The sequence below is a fragment of the Ptiloglossa arizonensis genome, chromosome 7 (assembly GCF_051014685.1).
Source record: "Ptiloglossa arizonensis isolate GNS036 chromosome 7, iyPtiAriz1_principal, whole genome shotgun sequence".
Lineage (NCBI taxonomy): Eukaryota > Metazoa > Arthropoda > Insecta > Hymenoptera > Colletidae > Ptiloglossa > Ptiloglossa arizonensis.
This window is the reverse complement of record NC_135054.1, coordinates 9,867,263-9,894,764: the sequence shown is the minus strand read 5'-3', so window position 1 is coordinate 9,894,764 and position 27,502 is coordinate 9,867,263. Positions and strand designations below refer to the sequence as shown.

Here is a 27,502-nt window from a genome sequence, read left to right as displayed (position 1 = left end):
ATCACATGTCAACAGTGATAGTGACGATGGCATAGGTGTATCGAATGCTTGTAAAACTTTTTCTTAAATTTTAAACTCATTCAATATAAAATGACTACTATTGTTTTGATTGTTTTTGGCAACGGTAAATAAAGTTGTACATTTTTTAAGCAAGTGCTATCTGTTTTGAATAATTTTAATCACAAGGTCTCTTGGAACGTTAGCGAAGAGCGATACAACTTCATTTTCCAAGGAAATTAAAGGATCGATATCTGGGTAGAGTTACGACTGCTATTTCTTTATGTAAGATCCAATTATTTCTCAAAATAAGATGAAAACATAGAATAAAAAAACTTGCATCGTAGGTTTCGTTTTTGAGAAAAATACATTTGAAAATGAATTTAGTACAGATGCATCTAATCGATGCATGGTGTTACGAATTTCATTATAGACGATTACCGTGATTGTTTTCGTACAGGATACAATGTCAGGCATTATTTACCATCAAACTCATCTCCACTAAATTGTTGTTAAGGTTTGCGAACGAGTACGATGAATACGACACCGCCAATGGAAAAATCGTGTCTGTATACCGATCGTTGGTCTATCGTATCGTGTCTTTTGTTCGATAGGAACTGACAGTTACTGTCGATTGCATAAACGATAGACCTGATACCAGACAGTGCCTGACATTGTACTCTATACAAAACAATCATAGTAGCCGTCTGTACCGAAATCTATAGCACCACAGTCATCAGTTGGATGCGCGCGCGCTAGATTGATCTTCGAATGCATTTATCGCGTAAACGTCACTTCCGATGCAATACATTTGTTCTACATTTTCGTCTTACTTTAAGCCATGGAATCCATTTGCGGACCATTTGCAACATTTTTATCCTTCTTTCCGCCGTTACGCGCGAAAAGAAGAACTCGCGTTCGGTTTCACCCTCCAAGGAACCATGTTCACGGTGACGCGTTAGAAGCGACTTGTGTATTCCAAAACAGTCAATTTTCGTTCTGGAAAATTTCACGCTGGTCTCTGTAAACGTAACGAAAAAAGCAAGAAGGGGAACGCAATTTTAACAAGGACGATAAACACGCGAGTGACTCGCAGGGCCCGGGCAGGTGACTATGAGGGTGCAGTTCGTATAGAAACACCTTGCGAGTAGGGTAGATAGGCTCTTTTATTTATTTTTTTTTTTTTTATTCAGACTCTCCTCGTTGCATACTTTCCCTCCAGAGGTTCGTTCATCAGTTTTTCCCGTTCCATTTCCTGCGGCTACCCCCACCGGGAGTTCTGCTCCCGCTGCGAAACCACGCAGCAAGTAGTCGGTGGTACGATCAGTGTCGGACCGACCGGCAACGTGTGTAGGTGGTGAAGTCCACGATCATTCTCGCGGTTTATTTCGAACGCCCAGTTACACGAGACGAAACCGGATAACTAAAGCGGCTATCGAATGGAATTCTGGTTGTTCCACCGTCGAACGATACCGCGGGAGAAAAAGGACTGAGGTGAGTGAACATCATCCAAGTGAAACACGTGTTGACGATTCCCCCTGTTGAATCGCCAGCCACGCTCACGTTCCAGTTATTAATCCGTTTATATTGTTTTACTACCCGCCGAATCTCTCCTCACCGCTCGGTGCTCGTAAGTTCACGGTTTATTTTCCTTCTTTTTCTTTTTTCTTTCACGACGACAACGACACACGCCGCGGACCTGCTTCCATTTTATTCTCGATCTTGCCTCGCAAATTTCAACCGAACGTGCCGCGAAACTCGTCCGCGTGCAATTTCATCCGGCGGATTGTCTTCGATTCGCGGCACGGAATGAATCGTAGGTAGACCCGGAAACGTATTCATGGGATAAAAACGGTCGCGAATGATGGAAGGTAAATGTCGTCGTTGTGTAATACGCGCAACTTTTTCTCACCAGTTGATTTTCTTTATGCTCGTCGTAATTCAACGCGAGAGAGTCGTTCCATTCCACAAACACGAGCGCGTGCGAAAATGTGATTTAAAATATTTCAATTAGTAGAAGAATACCGTACGGTATTCCTATCAACAAGTACGGTTGTTAGTTTGATCGTAGAATTATAGAATTATACATGGCGATTGCCTGCCAGAGATTATCAATCTTGTTAATAAGCTTAATGTCGCATTCTAGCACCTGAACATCGTTATCTAGCCAGTAGTTTTCGAATGTGTATGAGAGCTACAGGAGGTACCTTGTTCCTGCTATCGCGTTCATCTTCCGACGTCACGAGTAATTACTACGAGCAAATTTTAATAATGTACGATTAAACAGTGATTAATGGGACGATAGCTTTGTCTGTGACTATGTTAAATCGTGAAAGACACTTCTAATAGTGTTACGTTGTATTTTACGAAAACATTTAAACCTTTTCAGTAATTCTCGAACACACTTGTAAAATATGTCACCAAAAAGTGTATGTTACAATTACAACAAACTTCCGAATCCTTTGAACCTACTTTAGTTTTTTAACAATGTACCGAAACACGAATAATATTTTTTTATAGTTATATGTATGTCCACATTCTGTAATAATTATGTTTCGTTTTATCGTACGGTAATGTAGTTCAGTTTCTATTTGTAGTTGCAATATTGAAAGAAATTCCTGCTGTTGTTAACGATTGTTTCACTGCAACAATCAACGAAAATTTATAAAAAATCTTTATTCGAGATGGACGTACTTGTTCTATTTACAACTCAGACACGCGACATCGTTTTTAAAATTTTACGAAACTCGACAAGGATACATTTTCTGTTTCATTTACGAATCGGGGGGAATTCAATAATTCAATGGAATTCTAAGGTTTGTGGTTAATTATGTTTAACACTCGCTCGAGAAAATTTCAAGATGCATCGAGGTAGAGGTAATTTCCGATTTATGATAATGATCTTTCAAATCATTGTGGAATATCGTGAGATAACACAGGTTTGATAATACTGAATGAGAATATTCAATTTCGAAATAGAACTATTAAAGTATTTTTTATAACTACGGAATTAGAATTGAGGCATAATCAAATTTTAACCAATATTGTAAAAAGTGTGATATTGTATTACGACATCTCAAATTGAAACGTTTGAAAATGTTATGAAACTATTCTTTGTTAGAAAGAAAGGTTTTCTAAGATTATTGAGAAATATAGTTGCAATATTTTAACACTTTCTTCGACCGAAATGTAGAAGAGAGAATAAAGAATAGTAAGAAGAAAAAAGAATGAAAATTAATGCTATTTAATGCTAATTAATACTAATGTGTTATTTTTATATAACATACAAATTTTATACAGTGTGGTATACGTATTCAAGTTAGATTACAATTTTAATAGAGTAGACGTCCTTTCAATGAAAGTTAACGTTGGTACAATAAAATCAGCTCGAATGTTGAATGTGAATTTTTGGAGCGCACGGAAACAGATGTAAAATATATGATATAATAACTGTTTATATTATGGATACGTATCGTTAATTTTTATTTCTACAAGTGTGGTAACTCAGAACAGTGCTAACTTTATTGGGTGTGGCATTAGGTCTTTCAAACTGTTTTGAAATTAAAGGTATAATGCCATAAAGTGATTGACTGGTATGTTGTATGTTTATAAACATTTGGTAGCTTTGAAAAGCGTCGAATACCAATCCTTGCGCTATTTCTATATCTGCAAATCAACAATTTGCGTACTTCACAAGTTCGCAATTTTTGTTTAAGCAAATTTTTCTAGGTCTTATCATTTTCTATATATTATGGGAAATGTGTTTTTTTCCCTCTAAACTTTGAGAGCTTATTTCATCCCCTAGATATGGATAATAGCGAATAAAAAAAAATACGTGTCAAATATTTTTCTAAGAACTATATTATATGTAAGTTTCATTAAAATCGGCGTTTTACACTTAAATGATGTACCTTGCCAGTCTGCCAAGTAGCTGCCATTCTTGTGCAGAAATAATTAACCCCGAACGAATCTTTGGGAAACACTTTATTCGTTTGTGAAGTTTCCATTCTGCTTATTTCTTTCGAAATCCCAGCAGAAAATAAACTTTTACGCTTTGCACGCAAATTCTTTTAATTTTTTAAACTATCGTTCCTATTCTTTCGCTTCGTTTACACAAAATGTGTAAACCAATTGTTCCTTTTCGATAGAATTCTATCTTGTTTGTGCGTATACATTTACTGGAATGGTTTGTCAAATTTGAAAGAAAAAATGTTAAAACTAAGGAATATTTTTTCATTCACTTTCGACGAGAGATTGGAAAAAATTAATTATCAGAATTTCTTATCGATGTAAGTCCATCAGAGTTTGTATGTAACTCAGTAATGTACTGTGTTTCAGTCAAATGAGTTACTTGGGATAATTAACAACTTCGTTACATGGCAAACAGCAGTTTCGCATGTCACGATTTGCTTTCGCAACTTGTAAATTGACCATGGGGTGCCTCTGGAAATTTCACCCTCAAGCAACTGTGGGTTCAATACTCGGCTACCCCTTGTTTCTGTTCTCAAAGTAATTTTCCTCGATGCATTTCGTGAACTCTGCCTACGCTTCAGCGGCTACAATACGTTCCTAGAGGTGAAATTTTTCGATGCGAAAAATGTTAAAATAAAGTAAGAAAATTACGTGTCCCCGAGAGGACAACGTATTTTCTTTTCCATTAGCGTGTTCGCGATAAACTTTACAAATTGAGGAATCGCTTCGTATTAGATAATTGTTTGAACTTTTAAAGGTAGTTGGGTTAAATTTTTAAATATCATTCTTGCGGACAAAGTAAATGGAAGAATATTTAAAAGATTTCTGTTTACATTTTTCATATAAATCGATTATTCTAAGTAATGGAAATCGAAATTATAATTTAGACAATAGTAGTACTTGTAACTCGATCGAATCACTCATTAAGAAGTAATAAAATGAATCTATAAATATTTTTTACGTCATAAAATAAAGAATATTGTCTAAATTAGGGCTTGCAATTAGTAAAGCTGTACATTTACCGATAATTTACATTTTTTTCGAGAAATGTGCTCATTTTTTCATTACAGATGTGATCTAAATTGAGAAAATTCCTTTTTTATTTTTTCAATTTTAATTATCTACTAATACTCGACAAGCGTTTTTCCCTTCGGCTACTTATTTATGTTTACCGTGTTTTTGACCAATGTGAACAGCATTTTTGAAGTAAACACGAATTATAAGCATCCTAATGTCTACAGAAAAATTTTTAAAAGGTAAGATTCTATATGTAATTTAACACGTAACTAGCTGCTCCGTGCAACAGTTGAGATCGATAATAGTTGTCATAGAATGGCATTGACACCTTTCCGTTCGTTTCATAATCAATTCCGCCCAAATTGCCATGAATTTCCAGAATAGAGAGAAAGCCATTTCAATCTGGGATAGCGGTACTGGTAACTTTTTCAAAGGATTCTCAGTTCTGTCCGAACTTACTGTACTCTCGTACGCACAATTCTGATTAAACTTGGTTTGCTGAAACGGAATCATTATATCACGTCCTTCACGAATTGGTGATTTCTGATTATACAGTTATCTAAAAAATGATGAATTGTATGTTTCAGAATTATAAAAATAACGCACGCAAAAGAAAGATTAATTTAAAGTAATAATTTTTGCTCGAAATAAGCAGTAGGTTATGAAAACGATACAAGAAGGATGTATTCAATGTAAAAATATACTACAGTTGTTAAACTCGGACAATCAGTATATTAATAGAAAAAGATGTTTTACATGCCCAGATTTGTGTACATTCATAACCCTATCGAGAGATAGAAGTGGAGACATATTGGAAAATCGTACAATTGTATCTTGAAGTCTCGTTTTCTTCGTGCTCATATTCCTCCTCGACTCTTATACAATTGTGTTCCATTTAACGTTTGAAGATGGAATTTAAATGGTATCATACTTTAAAGCGATTACAGTTTTCCATCTGAAAGATTAATTTCGATATTAAAATAAATATAAATTATATTTAAAATACACGGTCGTTAAAAAATATAAAACTTTCGGAAAATTGAACGGTAAGATGCATTTTTCGATCGTTGTTACTCCCATGGCTGAGTATAATTTTAGAAGTTTTAATGAATCTTTAAACGTGACAATGTCTCTCAATGGCCGTTACGTTTGAAATAAAAACACTACTTTATTATTTGTTGCAATACGTTTTACGTTTTTCCTGTTTCTTTCTCACATCAAAACGTGTCCTCTAAGACACTAATAATGTTTTAATGCGAAACGTTACTTTTTTATGTCACGGACGCGCATTAATCTTAAATCTCTTTTATTCGATATTTTATGTTCGTACACATGTGAAAATGGATGCCAAGTAGAAACTGTAAATCTGTTATTACACCCTTAACAGGCTGAGCACCGTACTGCATTTTATGTATCATGCTTGAAAGCATGAGTGAGCTTTTCTTCTTATCCATCCCGAGAAACCGTAAAGACTCTTTATGTCGACTTTAGACTACCCCAGACATTCCTTGAATGATAATCAGTAAAAACGATGAAATGCACTACGGTATTGTACGAGAGAACGAGATTTAAAATCTGAATAAATTTCAGTAATCGTCTTCCACGTACCGAAAGTGAAAAAAGATTTCTCGTTTAATAAATAATATAATACCTCAACTATGATTTAACAAATACTCGATACAACGGACTCTCGAAAGCACAGACACAACGAGAGATGGTCGATTAATAATACGCAAAGAAACGAATTGGAAATATTGAAAAAGATTATTTTTCATTCACCGTATAAAACACTATATTTTATTGGGCACGGTTTGATTAATGCATCGATAAATAGAGAGTTCTGAGAAATTTGGCATTCGTTCAACAGGATCAATTATTACTCTTAAATCAATGGTATTCATTAACGAGGCGTTTGTAATTTATTTTAGTCGGAAACAATCTTTCGGGGCTTAGTTTAGAACAGAACTACTATGAAATGTCTTCAAACAACGCGTTTTATAACGTTATGAATCATTTGTTTAAGAATATTTTTGTCGTCGCTCGGTAACGAATTTTGGCACACGTCGTGTCCCTTTGAGCGCGATGGGTGTGTATGAGAATTTCATGTATACTCCTCGTTTGATCTCCACACATACCATACATTATTCATTTACGGCTGTTATAAGTCATTCGAAAATCCTCGTGCCATCCTCGAGAGGGGCATTCGACGATTGAAACGTATTGTTTAATACAGTTGTTCGATGAACCGTTTTAGCAATCAAAATAGCTTGGATACGGTGATAATTTAATTTATTATTGTCCTTTTTTTTATATATTGATAAGAATACAAGAGATTCAATGTTTACATACACGAGGGTTACCGTTTTACTACATTCGTCTTTCTGTTCGTCTCTTTTGCGTCTCGTTTATCATTAGTAGTTCAATTTTGCTAGTCATTTTCGATTTACATCGTTAGATTGGTTATCGAGACACCTGTATCGCGCTTCATTAATTACAAGTAACGTAGTTAAAATTAATCTTGATCAGTTTCAACGTCATCCTCCTTACTCGAAACGCGATAAATTATAATCTATTGCAGAAGAAGCTATAGATAACTTAACTATTGGGTTGTTCGGAAAGTCATTTCGTTTCTGTTTTTTTTTGGTGAAAATGAAACACGATTTTTTTAGAGTGTATAAACATTTTATTAAATTATATATTCTCCATTTTGGAAAACGAAATTACTTTCCGAACAATCTAATATTATATTACTATATTATTTTATCATAAGTTGTGTGTAACTCAATTGCGGTATTGAATTAAACGAAACTATGATTGTTAGTCTTTCATTAACGCATACTTTGCGTCTTTCTTTGATTACAAATGAAATTCTTACAGTTACAAGTGCCATTTAAATAAACAACAGCACGTTCATCGATGCTGGTGTTATTCTTCTTAGATTACATATCTACGGAAATTGTTAAAAAGTATACCGAGTCAATTAGATTGTTACGCGAGAAATATTTATTTTATTCTACATTACGATCCATTACATAACGAAGGCGGAGCTCGAGACAGCGAAAAAAGAACGAAGAGAAAGAGTAGTAGAATATCGTAAGGAAACTAACTCACACTTCTATCTACTTGATTAATTTCTACTGATTTCTACTTTACTTACTCGTACTTTTTAATAAATATCTTGAAACACATTGATCGCGAGAACTAAGTTACGCCAGGGGGAGGGGGTAGAATTGAATGAAATTGAAAATAATAAAGTACGCAAAAACGAATTCTTTAAGATTTTCTCGAAGTCTTCGGTTTCAATTTCATCAATTGAAAAAAAAGAATTCTTGTTCTCAACCCGAGGGGAAACATCGTCGCGTGTCTGCTCGAGTGAAAAATCTTCGTTTCTTTCTTTTTTTTTTTTAAATGGGATCCTGACATCCTGCGATATCACGGTTCAAATTTTTGCGGTCATTTTCAAGCACCGGTACTCTGAATTTTCTCACGAATGTCCGTGCCAGCCAACGAAGCCGGGAAACGTCTGTGTTTATTCGAGGAGAGCTCCCCGGCTTTTGGCCATTGTATTTATACCGTCCAACCAAAACAGACGCACTGCATACATCAACCTTTAAACACAGCAGTTTGAAAAATAAGAGAGTGCGAGAGAAGTCTGGTTAATGTTATCAAAATTACGAATAATTTCGTGTAGTTATCGATCCCGATGGACACGTGAGTGTTGGTTTCTCGGTTTTCGTGGTTTCTCTTCGATTTTCATGGGGTTATTCGAAGTGACGCAAAACTTCGTGCTCTTAACGATCTCTTTTATCGACTGTTTTTCTTATCGAGCGATCCGCAACCAAAATAATTTACATTTTGAAATCAGAAACGCTTCAGACCGAAGTAAATCCGTACTTTGTCTTTATTTCAAACAATTGAGTATAAATTTTAACGATGATGCCTACTGAAAAGTCCGAATCCATGTATCACGATCGCGGAGACGTTTTGTACATCTCGTCGATTATACGTAAAAATTTCTTTCTTGGATACACTACCGCTGAAAAGTATTCGATCGTTTGCTGTATGTATATACCCTTGATGAAAGAGTAAAAATTTATTTATTATTTTAATGAAGTCAATAATACACGTAATTGTACTCGTATTTTCGTATCAGCAAATATTTGTGTATAAAAATATGTTCAAGTTTACAGATGCGGCTATATTTTTGTAGTAAATAAAAATAAATGTTTATTGTATCCGACGCGTAAGCAAATACTTTCTAGCGGCAGTTCTATGTTCGACACAATAGCGTATAGTTATTGAAAGTTTTCAGTAACAACGATTCTCGATACCGCGATAAATAATAATTGAAATTTTTTACTTGAATTATTTCTCTTCCAAATGTTAGCTTTGGTGTGCAAATAAACAGCAAGATGTAAGTGGTTACATTTCTTCGTTAATGTATACGTACATATTGAACACACTGTGAACATTTCGTCTTTGTGTGCTCAATGTGTCCGTGCTCACCTCAAAAGCTCTACAGAACCCCATGAGCTAGGGATTAGGTTTGTTCCTTGTGTCCGCATTGATTCATGCGACATCGTTTCAAATCGTTATCTATCTTCTATATAGGAGGTCTTACACGAAAATTCGAAACTCTATTCCGTAATATAGAGAGCTATCAATTAACACAATGGCTGTAATTGTTCATCGATGGAATTAGGGGACTGGAGACTATATACTCGGTCAACCTTGAAACTTGGGAGAGATTGGGGAGTAGTAGACAACCCTGTCAACTTATTCAGTTGATTTTCATGGTATCATAGTGACACCACGAGTATCACTTCCGGTCAAGTTGTGCAATTTGCAATTTGTGAGAGCTTTTTGAATTTTGTGGACAACCTCAACAGTCAACTGATGTTTCGCACAATGGTGATTTAGCGACACAATTACAAATGTGTTGCTTCTTTTAAGAAAAGTTAGCAATGTGTTACTTCTTTTAAGAAAAGTTAGCAATGTGTTGCTTCTTCGCAAAAGAGCGTTTAGTTCTAGAATGTTCATGGATTGATGGATAAGATTCATCCGGTAAATTTATTTTTCGTTAGATGCAACGTATGCGTGGCTGAAAATTAATTCTAATTTACCATTTATCAAAGTTTAGTTATTCGGTTAATTCTGAATACCAATGCCAACTTGGGTATTTATACTTTCAGTGCAAAAGGAATAATTTCGAGGTACAATGATGCATTTTACGGTACATCTTTTTACGAGTCACGATGAAAATGATAAAAAGTCTTGAAAATTATTCGTACAAAGATATTTTTTTATACAAATAAATAAATGTATCGAAACGAAAGGCAAAATTTGCCATTCATGCTTACAGTTCTTTCCAGATTAATTGATTCTCAAATTTGTTATATACCGAAACAATAAAATAGAACTTTTTGCTACAAAGTACCAAATAAAATCCATGTTAGACTACAAACTGTATTTTAACTGTACTCTGCTTTTTTTGCACAATTTTCGGTATATATTGTCCCTTTATCCTATACACGTGGACACCTTTACACGCACATATATGTAATACATGTGATAAATGAAGGGAATGGAATAAAGATAAAAATTGATTTTGCCAACGCTGATACGTACAAAATTCTTCGCGCAATAAGGCTCGTTTAGGGGGAGCGTTATTCAAACGTGATACGTACGATAAGAACTCGACAAAGATACAAGTTTAATCAGCAGAAACGTGCCGCGCGCCACGCAATTGTCGTAGGTCGTCGAGAAATTATTTAAAAATACATCGTCGACGTGAAACTATTTCTGTACAAGACTGGCCGGCCGGTCGTACGAGTTCGAGACTCATCGTTTTGGGTTGGGCTGACTTTACGCACGCGAACTGCACTGACACGTGTCGACGTTCTACTCGGTGTCAATCGCCTATTAATGTCGCCCTATCGTCTCAATTTACCAGGGAGTTACGTGGATCGATTTATCGGTAACGTTGGAGGTACCTGTCCGTCACCGACAGAATTCGTGATCCGTTTTACGAATTTTATTTAAAATTGAATCAGGCTCTTTAAAGTTATTATTTTTTTCTCGGCGAACGCAATCGTTGATGTATCAGAATCATCGCACAGGAGAGTTCGTGGTTAGTTTGAAAACTAATAAAATCATTGAGAACGGCACGTTGCGACTGGAACGATAGTTCTTGGAACCATTAAGAGTGGAAACAAATAAATAAAAATAAAAGACACAAGAAGTAAACTAAATTGCTTTATTAGACTTTTCTTAGCGTTTATCGATCCCATTCGATAAGCACCAAGAATTCGTTCACTCTTTCGTTGAAATTCTTTCGTCGTTGAATCTGTTTTAAAGAACTTATATTTTTGTACTATTTCCGTCTTTAATAACTCGACGGAGCAATGTTGGAGCAATGTTTCACCCAAATTCTGAAATTTCTCTCTCTTAAATCAATACAGTTTTAGTTTCGAAAAAAAAAAAAAACGTAAGACGATACCTATCAAGCAACTATTATTTACTATATTACTTGTACAAGTTTCAGCAACTCCGTACAAGTAAATATTGCCCGAACGTGTTAAGCATCATTATCAATGTACAGTTTATGATTATGACTTACAAAGTTTTAAAATTACGCGTGACGTCTTCACCGAGAGATTATTATTCTTTCTACTAATTTTACATCGCGTCAACAATCGTGCTTCTTAGCTCGCGCGTTATTCTTGCATTTATTTATTTTTTTTTTATTCTCGCTTTTTCATCGTCTTACGAACACTGTTCGTATCGAGATCCTCCTATCGTACGTCAATCTCAATTACGACGAGCAAAAATTTCACAATACAGAAACTGAATAATATGAATCTCACAAGTTAAATACGTTTTGTTTCTGTTACCGCCGAATCGATGTTCAACTAGTTCGACGACCCATGAGTATCTAAAACTATCTCGAAGTTCGAATAGCGATGACTGGTCTTACTGTCTGGCCAGTGGATACTTTTCTACTACAAAGGATTCAGAATCTTGGCCAAGAATAATTCATTGTACAGATAGAACATCGATAGTTACAGTCGTTCTATCAGCAACAACAACGGTTGCGTCAATCAATCATTGTTTTCGTTAATGCGAACTCAGTCACGAGCAAACAAACCTTTAGATTTTCACCCGATTCTATTCCCAACCGACGTCCGCGTATTTCTATTTGTTTTCGGCGCCGCAAAGCAAAAATAGCGTAGGTGAAGATTTAGGAAGGTTGTACGTTCGTTATGCGCGGGTGTATTTGACAGTAAGACTCGTAAACTTCCCAGCCTTCAAGACGATCAATCATCGACAGAGAGAGACGAGTGCGTTACGATGACGATAAATCGATGGACATTTCGTTTCGAACATCGTCGCTTCTGTGCCGTACACCTCGCCACTTTACTTAAGCTGTCGACCTAAAAACTTCTAGCTTTCTTCGCTCCCTTTTGTTGCTGTTTTCTGGTTACCACCTCTTCGACCAAACGAGAATAAGAAAAATTCAGAGAGCGGAATACGAATAATTTATTACTAAGGAAACATTAGGGAATGGTTGCTGCGTTTAAAATATCGAAACATCGACACGTATGCATTATTAAAGAATAATAGTGGAATTTTAAGTAAGCTTCTTTATTTATTCAGCGTTCCGACTGGTAGCTATTTTAATAACATAAAATTCTACACCTACGAAATAAAACAAAAGGAGTTAATAATTCTTGTAAGATAAAGTGGCGCGAACTATCGTGATAATAACGTATCAAGTATATGAAATTATTTTTAAATTTTCATTTCTGTTTTAATTGTACAAAAAGAAACTAAGCGTTCGAGTGTGATTTTTTAAGGTTGAAAAAGTTCAAAACGTTAACGTTTTTCTTTACATGTCGACGAATACAAAATTCGAAGGTGTCTGTATGTAAATTATAAAGAACAGGATAGAAATTAGAACAAATAATAATAAATGTATAAGTGGAGTTGGAAAAGAAACAAACAGCACAGATGAATTAATACGATAATGAAAACACGTACAATGTGATTCAGATACATTAACTACCATCGAATCGATCGAGAATTATTTATACACAATTCGCATTATGCTTGCAATTAATGTTTCACCCCGTTGCAGAATATATTGATGCGCATAAACGAGGAAACGATGCACAGACCCAATAAAGAGAGAAATAATTGTACAATATACAACGGTGGATATATTCGATGAATGATATTTATTGTTCGAGTTGCTTCAAAAATTCTTTCCCTAGGAGGAGGGTTGAAATTTTACGAGCTCGAACGTTAAATAAATGGGAAAGCTTGTTTAAGACTTCATTCTCAGCCTCTATTTATTTGTGTTATCAACAAAGATACCGTGTAGTGTGTGCACTTTACTTTCGTTCTTTCGAAGAGGGTGATTGTACAAATCTTTCGTTCGATTCTCGTGTTTGGAAGCGGAATGAAAAACACAACGATAAAAGATAATAATGCGTATTAAAATTTCAACGGGTATAATATTTATTTTATCGTGTTGGAGGTTTCCCTGCGTTACGATTTTTACGAAAATTATTTGGCGCACACGTAAAAGGGTGAGAGAAAATAACATTAAGGATCTAACTACTCCCAATTCGAGCTTTTAGCGTTAATTATATGCAGGCAGTATACGGCCTTAATGGCGTTCGTTACTAAGAATTTGGCTAACAATTTCATCGGATAAATCGCGTCTTAAACGTAACGACATTAAGAGAACCGGTCGAAGAAGAGTTTATAATCGTAACAAACGATTCTGATCGCGGGCCAAATAATTATTTCTCTAGTTCTAGTAGGTATTATCACCAGCCCGAAATATTAAATTTACAATCTTCATTTACGAAGAGACGTCGATCGAACAAAGCAAATGGCCACATTTCTTACAATCCGGTTCCGTTTTTACAAAAATTGAACAGAATAAGAAACAATGATTCGCGAGAAAGAAAACGATGGAAAGTCGTTACCGAATAATTACTTTAAAAGGTAACGAAAGGAATTCACGGATCGTGCGTGTGCAATTCACGATCAATTCACGTGATCGTACCTCAAGGAAATTAAACGCAGATTGCCCTACTTTTTTCAAATTATTCGAAAGTGTTCAAGCGCATCGTACGTTAAAACTGTTCGGACGGTATTTCAAATTACGTTGCACAATTCTCGATTCTCAATTTTCACTGAAATGGATTTTCGATAATAGCATTTTTTTTTTTGTCGAAGATATTTAACAAACGCTTTTGTTTCGTTTACACGCACCATCCGCGTTATTACGGTTTCGGAACATCGAATATTCCGATTGCGTTTCGTCGAAATACACGAATCCCGATCGATTTTGAACATTTTAAATGAAACGGAGTTGTATATATTCGCGGTCTGCGAATAGATTCTTCGAGTTGCGATTTCTTCGAGTGAACGCTCGTTCCGCGTATCGTATCGTCGAATACCACTTTCTTGAAAAGAGCTTGGTGAAGGATCACGTGTTTCAACATTTTTGTTCACTTTCGTCGACAAAAAATGAGAATGTAGACCGTACTCCGGTTGTACGGTTCGTTACGGGACACCGTGTATTTCGTAGCGACGAGAAGCCGAATAAAGGGCAGGAAACGACGGTATGGCGCGGAAAAAAGGCAGCAATACTCGAAAATAGCAACGGTGGGCGTCGACTATATGGTCCGACAGCGGCACACATTGGCTTTATCAGCATTTATAACTCCATGCGCAGTTCGTGCAGCTGTGGCTGCGGTTAAATAAACTGCGTGCAACGGCGTGTTCTGCGCTTGTAAACGAATAAAACAATGGCGAGTGCATTGACGTCATCGCGCAATAAAAAACGATGAACATCGATAACGTCGAACGCTCGACTTTTACGTATCGTTAACGCTTTCAGACGGAATGGCTTGCGTACGTGTGGCCTGTAATCTTAGTCCAGGCTGTCGATGCACGCCGCTTTTTCGCTTTGTGTCGTTCTTTTTTCGTTCAGGGCAGATATTGCTATCGACCGAAACATTCTTGGTAACCGTGGATCTCCGCGATCCGCACCGAGCTGGAAAGGAGAAGAATGTAAAATAATTCCTAGCCATATTCGAAATACGATGTTGGATAATAATTTACGAATATTTGCACCTCGTGGATTATTACGTTTTTGGTATACATTGTACGGAATAGACTCCCGAGTATTGTGTTTTAAACCGAAACTCACGGTAACCGATTCGAAGTGCAGTTCACTCGAAACTGCAACCTGGATAATATATTATCTGTAGACCAAGGTCGATCGATGAGGTTTCTAAAGAATACTTTACAAATATTTGCACCTCGTGAATTATTGCGATTTTGAAATACATCGTACGGAATAGTGTCCCGAGTATTTCGTGTTTTAAACTGAAACTCACTGCAACCGATTCGAAGTGCAGTTCACTCGAAACTGCAACCTGGATAATATATTATCTGTAGACCAAGGTCGATCGATGAGGAAACACTTTTACAAAGGATGATTTACAAATATTTGCACCTCGTGGATTATTGCGATTTTGAAATACATCGTACAGAATAGAGTCCCGAGTATCGTGTGTTTCAAACCGAAACTCACGGCAACCGATTCGAAGTGCAGTTTACTCGAAACTGCATCCTGGATAATATATTATCTCTGGGCCAAGGTCGATCGATAAGGAAATACTTTTGTAAAGAATTACCGAATGTGACTATATCACATATATGATCGGTTCGATCATCTTCAAAATATGATATGCATACATAGTCGTTCTATTTTAAAGCATTTGCCTTCGAATGCCTTCGAACGCGTTCGAAGATTTTATTGACCCTTTGCCGCCACGCAATATACTCTGCGCTGACAGGTAGTTGGCGTTTAATATCCCTGTTATATCGGTTGCGATCGTTTATACCTGCGTAAAGTGTCAGCGAAATACCTAACTATTATTTGCGCGGATCCTCGTAAGGATCGTGAATTTATTTAAGTTTCACGATCGAGTAGAACAACGTACCGACAGATCGCCGGCGAACCTAATAGAGCTCCTAGCGGCCAGAACACTTTACGACGAATGTACGATAACGCAGCGTTAGGTTACTTACAAGTATAATATTACGAGGTCGTTGGTAAACTAGGGCAAAGTGTATAACGAAATCAAGGACAATAGGAAAGGTATTAATGTGTTCCACTTCGAATACGTTTTTCGATAAATAAATAATGTTATTGCCGTGTTGCGATCTACGTAACGTGTGTTTGAACTTCCAATTCTAATTCTACGTCAGTGCACGGTAAATGTGGAACAAGGACATTACTTCCGTTCGTGTTGATTATTGCCGCGACGATCGTGCGTTCCAACCCTTTGAAGTAAAAATTTATCAAATAAATATCATAATATGAATAATCGCGAGCAAGTGTAATCGCGTTGACGGGGAATTTTGTTTACTTTCACGTGTCTTACGAAATCAAAGGCTTTTCCAAGTTTACGTGCCTTTTATTGTATATTTTCTTCCTTCTTTACGAATGCAACATAAACAATGTTCCTCGAAAGTATCACGTCGCTCTTGGTTTCCACTGTAACGAAACACGAGACAGATGTTTCGTGAAATTTTGTCGTTGTCTGACAATCGCATAACCACACTACTTATAGACACGTCCACGACGATAAACTTCGATGAGTGGTAGACACACGTAATTAGATTCGCGTCGATTCGGAGTCAGTGCCACAGTTTAAATTCTACGTCGTTGATCGGACATTTTTATCAAACTTTCATGCCGTACGTTCAAACTGAACGCGTCACATGCCGCGATCGAAGTTTGTTGAACGTTCGAGCAAATTTATAAGTAGCAATGAAGTGAACTGACACGTAATATCGTGTACAATAAATATAACCGAGCCAGTTTGAAACGTTGCTTTATTTTTAGATTGTTAGCTTTTCTTAGCCAGTGTCAGTCAAACTAGAATCTTCCACAATGCCATTGAATCGATGAACCGCAAACTGTGTCGTACCGTTACATTGTGATTGTAATTTCGGTTTGCAAATATACTTGCGAAATTAACGAAAGCTACGCACTGCAAATCGAATGAAATTAGTTCGTTGAAAAAAGTTGCTCGCTACTGCCGTGAAATGAATTTCACTTCATTCAATTTCTGGGTGAAAACCCGTATCCATTAGCGCGGTATGAAAGGAAAAAATGGTACGAGTTTCGCGAACTAGGCCAAATGCCGATAATACCGCAGCTCGATGGGGTCTTTTATATTCTTGTCTCCTCCATACTAGACCTATATACTTCCCAGCAATTGCTTTATTAATGAAATTATTTACCACTTCTGTCAAGCACTGTCACTCGAATAGCGCCAAGGAATGTTCTAATCAAGTTTTACGTGTACAAAGTACTTCTATATTTTAATTAAACCTCATTTCAGTAAACTAACCGTACTTACCGTACAACGTGGAACATGAAATACTTCTTCTCGAACGATTGCATTCTGGTAATTTAAGTTCAATTGGCTAACTTTCCTTTCTTACCTGTTCGATAAATTTGAAACAGTCCGCACTCAAATCCACGTTTATAGTTATAACGTTAGCGTCTCTTATTGAGGAATACTTCGAGCGTTTGTATATATTAATTAGCTTAATTTTAAATCAATTTCTAACAACTTTAATTTGAATAGTTGCTCTGTTTCGGTAGAGTAATAAAGCGATTCCAATTTATTCATTGACAATACGAACGAAATTCAATTTATTTGTAAACGTTTTTGTCCTTGCAAGGTCATCTTTCGACAATTCTTTAAACAATTGGTCTAAAATACATACGTAAGAATATCACGAACACGAATCAAAATATCTAGCAACAAAAATAAGACGTGAAAATATTTTCTTTTCCACATATTTTGGTTCGTGTTCTCAACATTATGTACCTGTGTATTCGTTTTAGATCATTTATTGAATAAAAATACATAATTCGATTGTAATTATTGGTGTTAGGTACATTAAATACGTTACAAACAAGAGAAACAGATTCAGTGATTACATTAATTAAAATCACCGCTTTAGATTATGTATTTTTTAAAATATACGACGGCTGTACAATTATTTTTTTTGCCAATTCGCTATTGCTATATTTAAAAACTGTTAAGGGAAACTTTAGAAAAATAGTCGCAAACCATCGACCTAAAAACGCATTTGGGTATACTTAAAATACCGTAAAATTTGACAGTCCTTGCACCAGTTGACGACCATAAGTTGGAAAGCACCAGTCAACCATCCAGAATTCTTGTCTGGTTTTCTTCCAATATTTTTCTCTCTTTCTTGATCTTCTCACTCGTATTTCTCTGTCCTTAATCTTTCGATAGATATACCTTACATTTCTCCCACGATTTCTCACAATTTTTATACTTTCCTAAACAATTAATCTTTTATCGATTACTCCCAGTTTTGTTCTATTGTTCTCTGCCAATTAGAAGCCACGAGAGTTTAGTTTATAAGTAAAGACACAAACTCTGCGAAATCACCTTCCGATTCTTTCTTGACAGTTCGTCCTTAACCATTTACTTTTATAAATCTGTTACACTTGCTCGACAATCATCTATCTTGGTTATTCTCTTCACAAGTTTTGATTACATCGCACTGTGTTAAGTTTTCATAAACCGTGTCATTGTATAATACATTACGTGCAATTTCGTATCTCCTTATTCATCGGTCACACAAAATTTATTTGATCTGTGATAAGTGTCAATTGTTACGTTAGATAAAAAAAATTTGATCCAATCGAGTCGAATTTGACCAAGATACATTTCGTTAAACAGAGCTGAATTTGACACGGAACAGTTAACCGAGAATCTATTTAGGAAGGGGATTAAGCGTAATCTAAACACTCTGAGTGACGTTCTTGTGTATAATAATTCATGTGCGCAGGTTGATCATGAATATCGTTTTTCACGCTCGCGAGTCTCGTAAATTTAGGCTACACGTGTTGCTATGATAAACACATCCATCGACAAGCCGGGGCGTTAAGATACTTTTGGTGATCGTTCGATTGCCGGTAGTATTTTCATTCGCATGATATTACGATCCTTTCGCAGCTAATATTGATATTAAAATTGAAGAAGAGCTCAACGGTTGAAGCATTCTTCGAGGATAATGATTTATCGTCACGATGCACTTTAAAATTGCTCACTTGTCATTGATTAGTTTCTTTAGCGGAAAAATTACAAAGTCATACACAATGTGTACAAATTGAGAGTTCATTTTTTTGTTGTGAAAGAATTTAATTTCTTTCGAATTATGCTTCCCTTCTTTATCGTATAAGCAACTTTTAAATACCTTAAGAAGAAAAAAGGGACCAGGGTGTAATTATTGTGGAACTTATAATACAGTTACTGCGTGCAAGTAGAGAAACTTTTTACCTCGAGTAAATTTTTTCAAAAGAGGATAGAATTTCGATTATCCAATTATACTGTACTGAGTTTGACTTATTTTTAATTTTGTGTGGTTGTAGTTAAATCATATTCTTTTAGTTATTGTTGGGGATTCTTGTGTATGGAGTCAACAATAATTAACATAAGTAAAGGATAGTAAACATTAAGGACTGTGCAATTGCTTCCAAAAGTTATCCATTTGACATCAGCTGAACTTTGCCCTAGTCCTCACTTTTACCTACCATACCCCAAAGCAATCCAACAGGATAAGACTGTATATATAGACCCACGTGTGAATAAATTGGACAATTTAAGTTTAATCTTCAAACTGGATACTTGTGTTTGTTGCTAAACCTTCTTTTACTACGGTTTAACGAAGTGTTACAGTATCTTTCCTTAGTTGAAAAGATTCATCTCTTTAATAATCTTTGGTTGAAATTATTTTTGTTTCAAATATTTATTTTACCAAGTAACGTGTAAAATGTTAGTGTACCGTAAACGTTGCTTTCTTGTATACCTAAACTTATTTATAAATACTCATTCACGTTATTTAATAAAACAGTAACTACAATTCAGTGTCTCGATCAAATATACAACCAGGCACAAAGAGTTATCGATGACTGAACATTAGTTAACTTCTTCAGAGATATTGACACGTGCGGGTACGTTTAATTATTAAAATTCTGGGTAAATATTCATAATTAAATTTCGTAATGATATAATACGAAAACATACTCGTAAGATTTAGAGGTAACATGAATCACTGTCGAGTTAAATTTTCCTTTATTTCAAACAACATACACAACTCAACCTCGGAGGGATTAGAGTTCCATAACACAAACGCTCACGTTTGATCAGTAGTCGATGATTGGATAACGATTATTTATTTGAGCGTCGAAAATGCTGGAAGTTTTTATTGGCCATCCAACTATGATGGATGTTCTCATACTAATAAAACTTATCCTTTCAATTTTATCCGATAACGCAACTTTTAATGAAAATTTTCCATAATAGACTACGGAAGATGTGTATCCCTCTTCTATCATATTACGTGGGACTCGTGATAACGAAATCAATATCGGTCACTTCTTTCAAATGTCTCTGCTTTCATCTGTCTTCTATATTTTCCTTTTTACGAAATCATGTAATAATACATAAATGACAATTTCTATAAGTAGTATTTTTTCCCCCGTTGCGCACCACTACATTTTCCAGATATGGGAAGCTGTTCGGGCGTATTTCTGACATTGATCAAATGTTCATTTTTCTATACACAGGAAAAGAAAGCTCACTGGCGACGTTACGTCAAGCTAACTTTCATTATACGCCCCAGTTGTAAAATAAATATAACTTACGTTGCGCGAAACTAACAATCACACAATAAATAGGAATCGACTCTAATTAATTTCCGTATAAATACTATTCAAATAACAATTAGAGAACTTCGAGTACACAATAGTGTGGCTATGGTATCACAATTATTTTGACGATCGATTATTGTTTTCACGAATTAAAAGAAACCCAATAAATTCACCCATTTTAATTGAAAATTAACATCCTTTTGATCGCGTGTCCTATATCCGCGCATTCCCACTTCTACTAGATTAAGACAAACGTTTGTTTAAAAATCAAAGTCAGTTAGGAAAAAAACTTCAAAGAGACAAAAAATTAAATAGCTCAATTCGCATATAAGTAGTTGTCTATGTTCATTCGTAACGCACGTTTCACTTTCGTAAATAAAGTATCTATTTTAAACAACATTACGCATGTTTCGATAGCTGCTAATAGTTTTTATGGTACGAGTATAATCGAAACTTTGCTCGAGGTCTACATCGAATCGTTCGCACAAAATTAATTTGGCAGATAACGAGGAAGAAATATTTTTCTTTTCCTCTGTCAGCGCACGTTTAAAATATAAAGAATTGCCATTTTTTCCTATATGTTTAACTGTAATTAATATTTCTGTGCTTGAAAATTTGTGCACACCTCGGTATACGTATTTACTGTTAGTCTAAACGAATTAATATTAGATACATCACCTATTGTTTTAATAAGACAGTTTTGTGTGCATAGGTTTCATTGGACTATGCATTAATCGACACGATGTTTGCTAATAGTATTAATATGAATCCAAACACAGGATTAATGCCTCTATTATATTTCTATTATCAATGCAATGTGTTGTACGAGTGCATTGGCGCCAGTAGAAACAGACATTGCGTCTCAGACATAACGTCTCAGACATAGCATGTTCTGTTCTTTGTCTACTCTTGTTTAAATATTACTCGCCATCTTTCTCTTCTGCAAGAATTTAACACATGTTTCCTACTTTTCATTCTAAACATTTTATGAATACGATACTTACGATAATACTACGTATTATTATATAATACAATCTTCTCTGTACTATTACGTATTTATTGCAATGTTCACACCTGTTCATTTGCAATAGTAGGTATTACATTGTTATTTTTGTTTAAAAATTTTAATTTCATTTCTGAGTGTATCAATATCCACGATATTAACCTACATATTGATAAAGTTTATCTGGAGCGTTCCATCAACAGTAAGAGTAACAGGCAGTCTGTATCAGACACGCACTAATAAGTAATAAAATACCATCATAAATTGTTCCACGGACGTGGTGTATCGATTATGGTTCAGAAATTCAAAAATTAATTACTAAAGTGTTACTTCACGTGCCGGTAAATCAACATGCACGTCTGAAAGAAATCACGATGGTACACAAAATAAATTCAATAAATCTTTATGTAAGTCTGCTTTGTTCTCGTTTAAATATAAACCTCGCAGGTCGATCACTTACAATAGTCATTGTATTCTGCGCCAAAATGATCGTGGATTAATTATTCTCGTGATTTTAATTAGCAAGTTGTTTTATTGGGATGCATATTTTACTAGAGTTACGAAACAAAGCAAGATAAATTTTCGATTTACAATGAAACGTCTGCCAGTCGATGTTATCTTGCCAAATTTATATTCTGCCAATGGTCCGCATCGAAGTATTCTAACTCGTACTTCTCTAACTCGTGCGTGAACATCTATATACGCCAGAGACTCTATTTGCTCAGTGTACTGGTATCTCGTAAATATGGAACGATCAATAAATTAATATACAAACAAAATGTAAATTTCCTTCTTGACAATACCAAAGTTGTACTCACCCGTTCTAGTTGATATTCTCATTTCTCTGGGATTTACTACGATTTTGAAATATGCCACAATGATATTCGTTTTTTAACAGATCAGCTACCAGTCGTTTTTATGATCAAGTTTTGAAAATCTGTACTTCTATGTAATTTTCAACATTGAATTTAATAGGGGAAAAATCAATTTGACAGAATATTTTTTGGAAGGTATTTTCGAAACAGCACTTATGCAAAACATTTCACTTTGAAAGTATTACTAATTAATTATAATTAATTATGATTCTTGTTTCTACAAAATATCTATATTTTATCATAAAACCCTTGTAACCTGCAATAAGATGCTCTGATTTAAAAATATCTGTTGTGATAAATTATACTGCACTTCAATTCATATTTTGTGTAAAATGAACAATGTGAACAAATTGAAGTAATTGTTCACCGATTGGTTTGTTATATATTCGTACAATTATATAAAGAAATATGCCTGTTGATGTAAGAGACAGAGAAAAAGTGCAATGTCAATCTGAGACGAACTATTTATTTATTAATTTAAGACCTTTCGACTTGTTAGTTTCGAGTCACGTTTTCTTGTTCTCATTTTCTTTCCTTTTTATCGAATGGTTCTAATATCTTCGTTCTCTATTTATAGATTTACGAGTTAAATCGTCTAAAAGAAATAAACAAATAGCTGGTCCAAGATAAATGTTGTATCTTTTTTCTATTTATATCAAAGAATTCTTCTTTGTTATGTACTCTAGCGTTCTTACTACGAGGAATTATTCAATATTCACTATTTCAAGCTTTATTATTTGCACCCTAAAACTATTTTTTTCATAGTCATAAATTACGAATACTTTATGTTAAACGCACGTATCTAAGAAGAACGAAAATTCATTTTTTAAAATAACTCCCACAAAAATGAAACTTTGATGGCATATTCAAAGGGTAGCGAACGAATAAATTTACAGATTGTCCTATCCGATTACTTTTTCTGAAAATTTTGTCTTGAACATTTCTGAAAGAAATATTTCTAAAAATTTATTTTTACAACGAATAATCCGGCATCGAAAATTACACGAGAGTCCATACATTCAAAACTCCATCTTGAGAACTACTTGTAAAATAGTTTATTTCCACGTGAATAAACTTCTTTAAACTTTTAATTCATCAAAAATTAGTAAAGATCAATAAGTTAAAATGTATCAATATCTTTCGCCTATTTCTCTCATAGTTCTACGTTTAAAATCTTATTACTGTTCGTTACGATCGTTCCAATCAGACGTGGATCTTCGTGTATAATTAATACGGTCACCCGTATTACGCTTGTAAGTTTCAGAACGTGTTATCTGATTCATTTGCTAAAACGTGACTTAACAAAAGGTGGCATTAACCATTACTTTTTGGCAGAAGATTCGATCCGTCACGGCTAGGGAGTGTTCTTTTCTGTTTACTCTCTCCTCTCACGACGCGACGTTGAGAGTTGTCGTTCTTTTGGCACGATAATATGGTAACAACGCGGTCGTGTTCTGCGAATTTCTCTCAACACAAAGGCCGAGAGACAACCTGTGAGCTAAATGACGACGCGCGAAGATCGTAAAGTGCGACGGGAAGTTAGCTGCTAGCTCCTTTCAGACCCCGACGGTATTTCCATTATAATAATTTAGGCTTCGAAATGCTGATGTCATTTTATTTTCAGGCTGTCCTCCATTTAATTTTACAGAATTACTTCGTTTCGTAAATAGGTAACACAGCGTCTTTACAATGTAACTGAACAAAAAGAAAAAAAAAAGAAAAAAACACTTATACATTTCTTAATGTATCATTACCGTACGTTAAAGGAAATTTTGCGAGTCGATTATTGTTTTTAATACGAGTTCAACGCGCATGATACGCATGTTCGAAGATTTGAGCAGAATGTAAATTATTTTTAAATGCAATTGCAGAGACGGAATAATCTGTTACGTGTAGAGTGAAAATATAAATTTTCAGAACAGTGTGACGTATTTATTCTGTATTCGGTTTCTTTCGTATCCCCTGATACCCCATACCGAGCAATATATCTATTACCCAAAAATAGATTACCGATGATGAACCGTTCGATATTGTGTAATATGTCAACGTGACAAGTTCTTGGTCATTTGAGCAATTATTTCTCAACAAAATAACCAAACATGTTTTAAATAATTTCTTAACGATTTTCATCCGAAACCAGGTTCTCTTCAAAAATAGAAAGGCTAATATACTGTCTGGAAAAGATACAAAACACTACTTTATTATTACCTACTATTACCATATTGTATTCAATATAATACACACACACATTTGTATATACATTACATTTTAAATAGAATTTATTCCTAGTTTTACTTCGATATAAAAGTCCTGTTTAGTATGAGAATCTGTAACTTACAGTCTCGTGTCATCACGACAACTATAAGACAGGCCTTGATAAATAACAATAATGAGTACGAATGGCAAAGTGTCTCTAGCTATTAACTGGGCGTATTTCTTGTTGGCCAATCATTGTGTCATGCATTTGAGAACAAAGGGAACGCTTTAAATAAGTTGTTCCATTTCTAAGACGGAGTTTGCGAAAAAGTTCTCTTGTGATCACTGCGCAACTTCCAGATTGTGTAATAGTACATATTTATTTTTCATTTTAAAATTCTCCCTTTGCGACGTACACGACTTTCGAGAATACACAAAACTATTATTCACTTTCTTATGTACATATATATACCTGCTTCGAATATATTAATGCGTTTTATACAAATAAAAATATGCAACGGTATGAATTAATCACGATATTTTGAATTTCTCCTACAGAAAACTATATAACTGTGACGCCACGTAAAAACAGGATTTTGTTCTTGGCATAATACATTAAATTATTTGACTCCTCCAAGTTGACGTTGATGTGTTATAAGCGTGTAGTGAAGGAATGAGGAATGAAATTATGACATGATTCGACAGAAGTATTCTTTCTTGCCAAATGATTTCAGGCAGATGCTGATGACATGTTTCTGCGTGTCGTTTTCAAAATATGAAATACTTAATCTGCAGTATATATTTTCGATTTTTCTCTACCCGAAACAGAATGATCGAGTAGTAAACGATCAATTCGTGTTATATTCTTCAATTGTAACACAGGATATTATTTGTGCAACTGAAATTCATTTGTAACATTAATAGAGTAAATTAAAGAACGTTAACATTTTTCGATGATTTCTTATATGAAATAATTTATCCAAAGTCATTATCCCTGTTCTTTGCAAACAGTCTAACGTTTTTATTAAAAAATCGAATAAACATTTCCTATTGTTTTCAGGTGTTTTGGATAAAATTCTGTATGGCAATGAAATAAACAAGAAAGAAGAGGTTCCGAAAATAAAGTGAGTCCCATTTTTTGAAATTTTGATAGAATTATAATCAAAACTGTATAAAGATATATTCATTGTCATTATCACAGGAAAGAAATGGAAGTCACCGAATGGAATTCATTGAACAAAAGGACAAAAGCAATTAGAACAAGTGCCAGGAAAAAATAACGATGTTTGACAATTAATTTGAGGGGAAGACAAACAAAGATAAAAAGTGAAAAATACCCAGGAATCCTTCATTCAAGCAAAAGTATTCATCAAACAGAGGAAGATAGCAAAAAAGACAGCAGAACGTATAAAGGTACTCTGGAAATTACTTCAAAAATATTATGAACACAGTACGACGTATAAAAAGCTTTTAAGGAAATGAAAATATCAGTATGTAACCAATATATTAAAAGAGCAATTGAGACTATCGCAACAAGTTATATGCTTCAAAGAAAGATATACCTAAACTTAAAGCAATTAAGAATGGAAACGAGTGAAAAAGTGATCGTTTAAAACATCAAATTTGTAAAATTATCTTCAATAGAGAATCTTAAAACATGCTTCGAGCTTAATTAATTACAACGGCGCGACAGCGGAAATTAAACGTTAGTAACCGTGGTGAAAAGTTCCACGTAAAATAAACGTGACTCGCATATCAAACTTAATTAATAAGAAAAACCTGTTAAAGAAAATTCATCAAGACGTCTATTTTTTTCGAAAAACATGCAAATCGAGCAATCATCGAAGATTAATTTTAGTTCTTTAATATTGTAATACATAGAAAATGATTTGCAGTGTGGTGGTGCATTAATTTGGTAAACTGATTAAACCAGGTCGTGAAGGAAAGTAATATCGCAAAATTTGTACCAGATATTAATTTCAAAATTAATATCAATTGAACCGATCGAAATGGCGAGTCGAATGAAGGCGTTATACAACCAGGTAAAATATTATTCTTCATCGTTTTTCTGCATGATTTCTTTTTTGTATTAAAAATTAACCATTTCACGGTGCAGTAACACGACGAGAAACAGTTTCAAAAATGTACAATTTCTATATTTTAAATTGCTTTTGTTCGCGATAAAAAACTAAAGAAATATTTACGCACAATGTGCGATGTAATTACACCCAACAAATGTAATATTTTACATTGCTATTTAAGTCTTCTTTTGTAATTTCTTTTTCCTACTCAACGTAAATTTCATTGCCACAAAAATTAATTTCATATTTGTCTAATATCACTTTTAGAGTCGTCAATCGATCACTATCCACTTTCAATGAAAGTATTGCTTTATATAAAAGAAACGAATTGATTTTATAAGCAGATTGACTCTCCATTTTAAATATTAAACAAAATATAAGAGAGAGAGAGAGAGAGAGAAAATATTACATGCAAAATAAACTGTTCTATATTTATGATAGATTAAGCAATTCAGATGCCTTGTTTGTGTCTCTGACGAATTGAACTGCGAAAAAATTAAAATAATTAAAATTTAGTCGAGATTTCACCCATGGCTCTAAGAATCTTTCGTAATAGATCTTTCATAAT

At 34.6% G+C, this 27,502-nt stretch overlaps 1 protein-coding gene across 4 annotated transcripts in view; it reads left to right on the top strand.

Annotated features, from left to right (window-relative positions):
* Window positions 1-1,114: 1,114 nt before the first annotated feature.
* The window catches only part of LOC143149104 (transmembrane protein 114), a 42,698-nt gene continuing 16,310 nt past the window's right edge, over window positions 1,115-27,502 (top strand). Inside the window, exons 1-4 of one of the 4 annotated variants that reach the window (XM_076316186.1) lie at window positions 1,115-1,491; window positions 25,914-25,977; window positions 26,055-26,266; window positions 26,787-26,895. In XM_076316186.1, the coding sequence (XP_076172301.1) occupies window positions 26,863-26,895 (33 nt within the window). In that variant the 5' untranslated portion in view covers window positions 1,115-1,491; window positions 25,914-25,977; window positions 26,055-26,266; window positions 26,787-26,862. Of the gene's footprint in view, window positions 1,492-8,641; window positions 8,698-25,913; window positions 25,978-26,054; window positions 26,896-27,502 lie in introns of those variants that run through there. The other 3 variants (XM_076316185.1, XM_076316184.1, XM_076316187.1) reach the window with 3 other exon arrangements.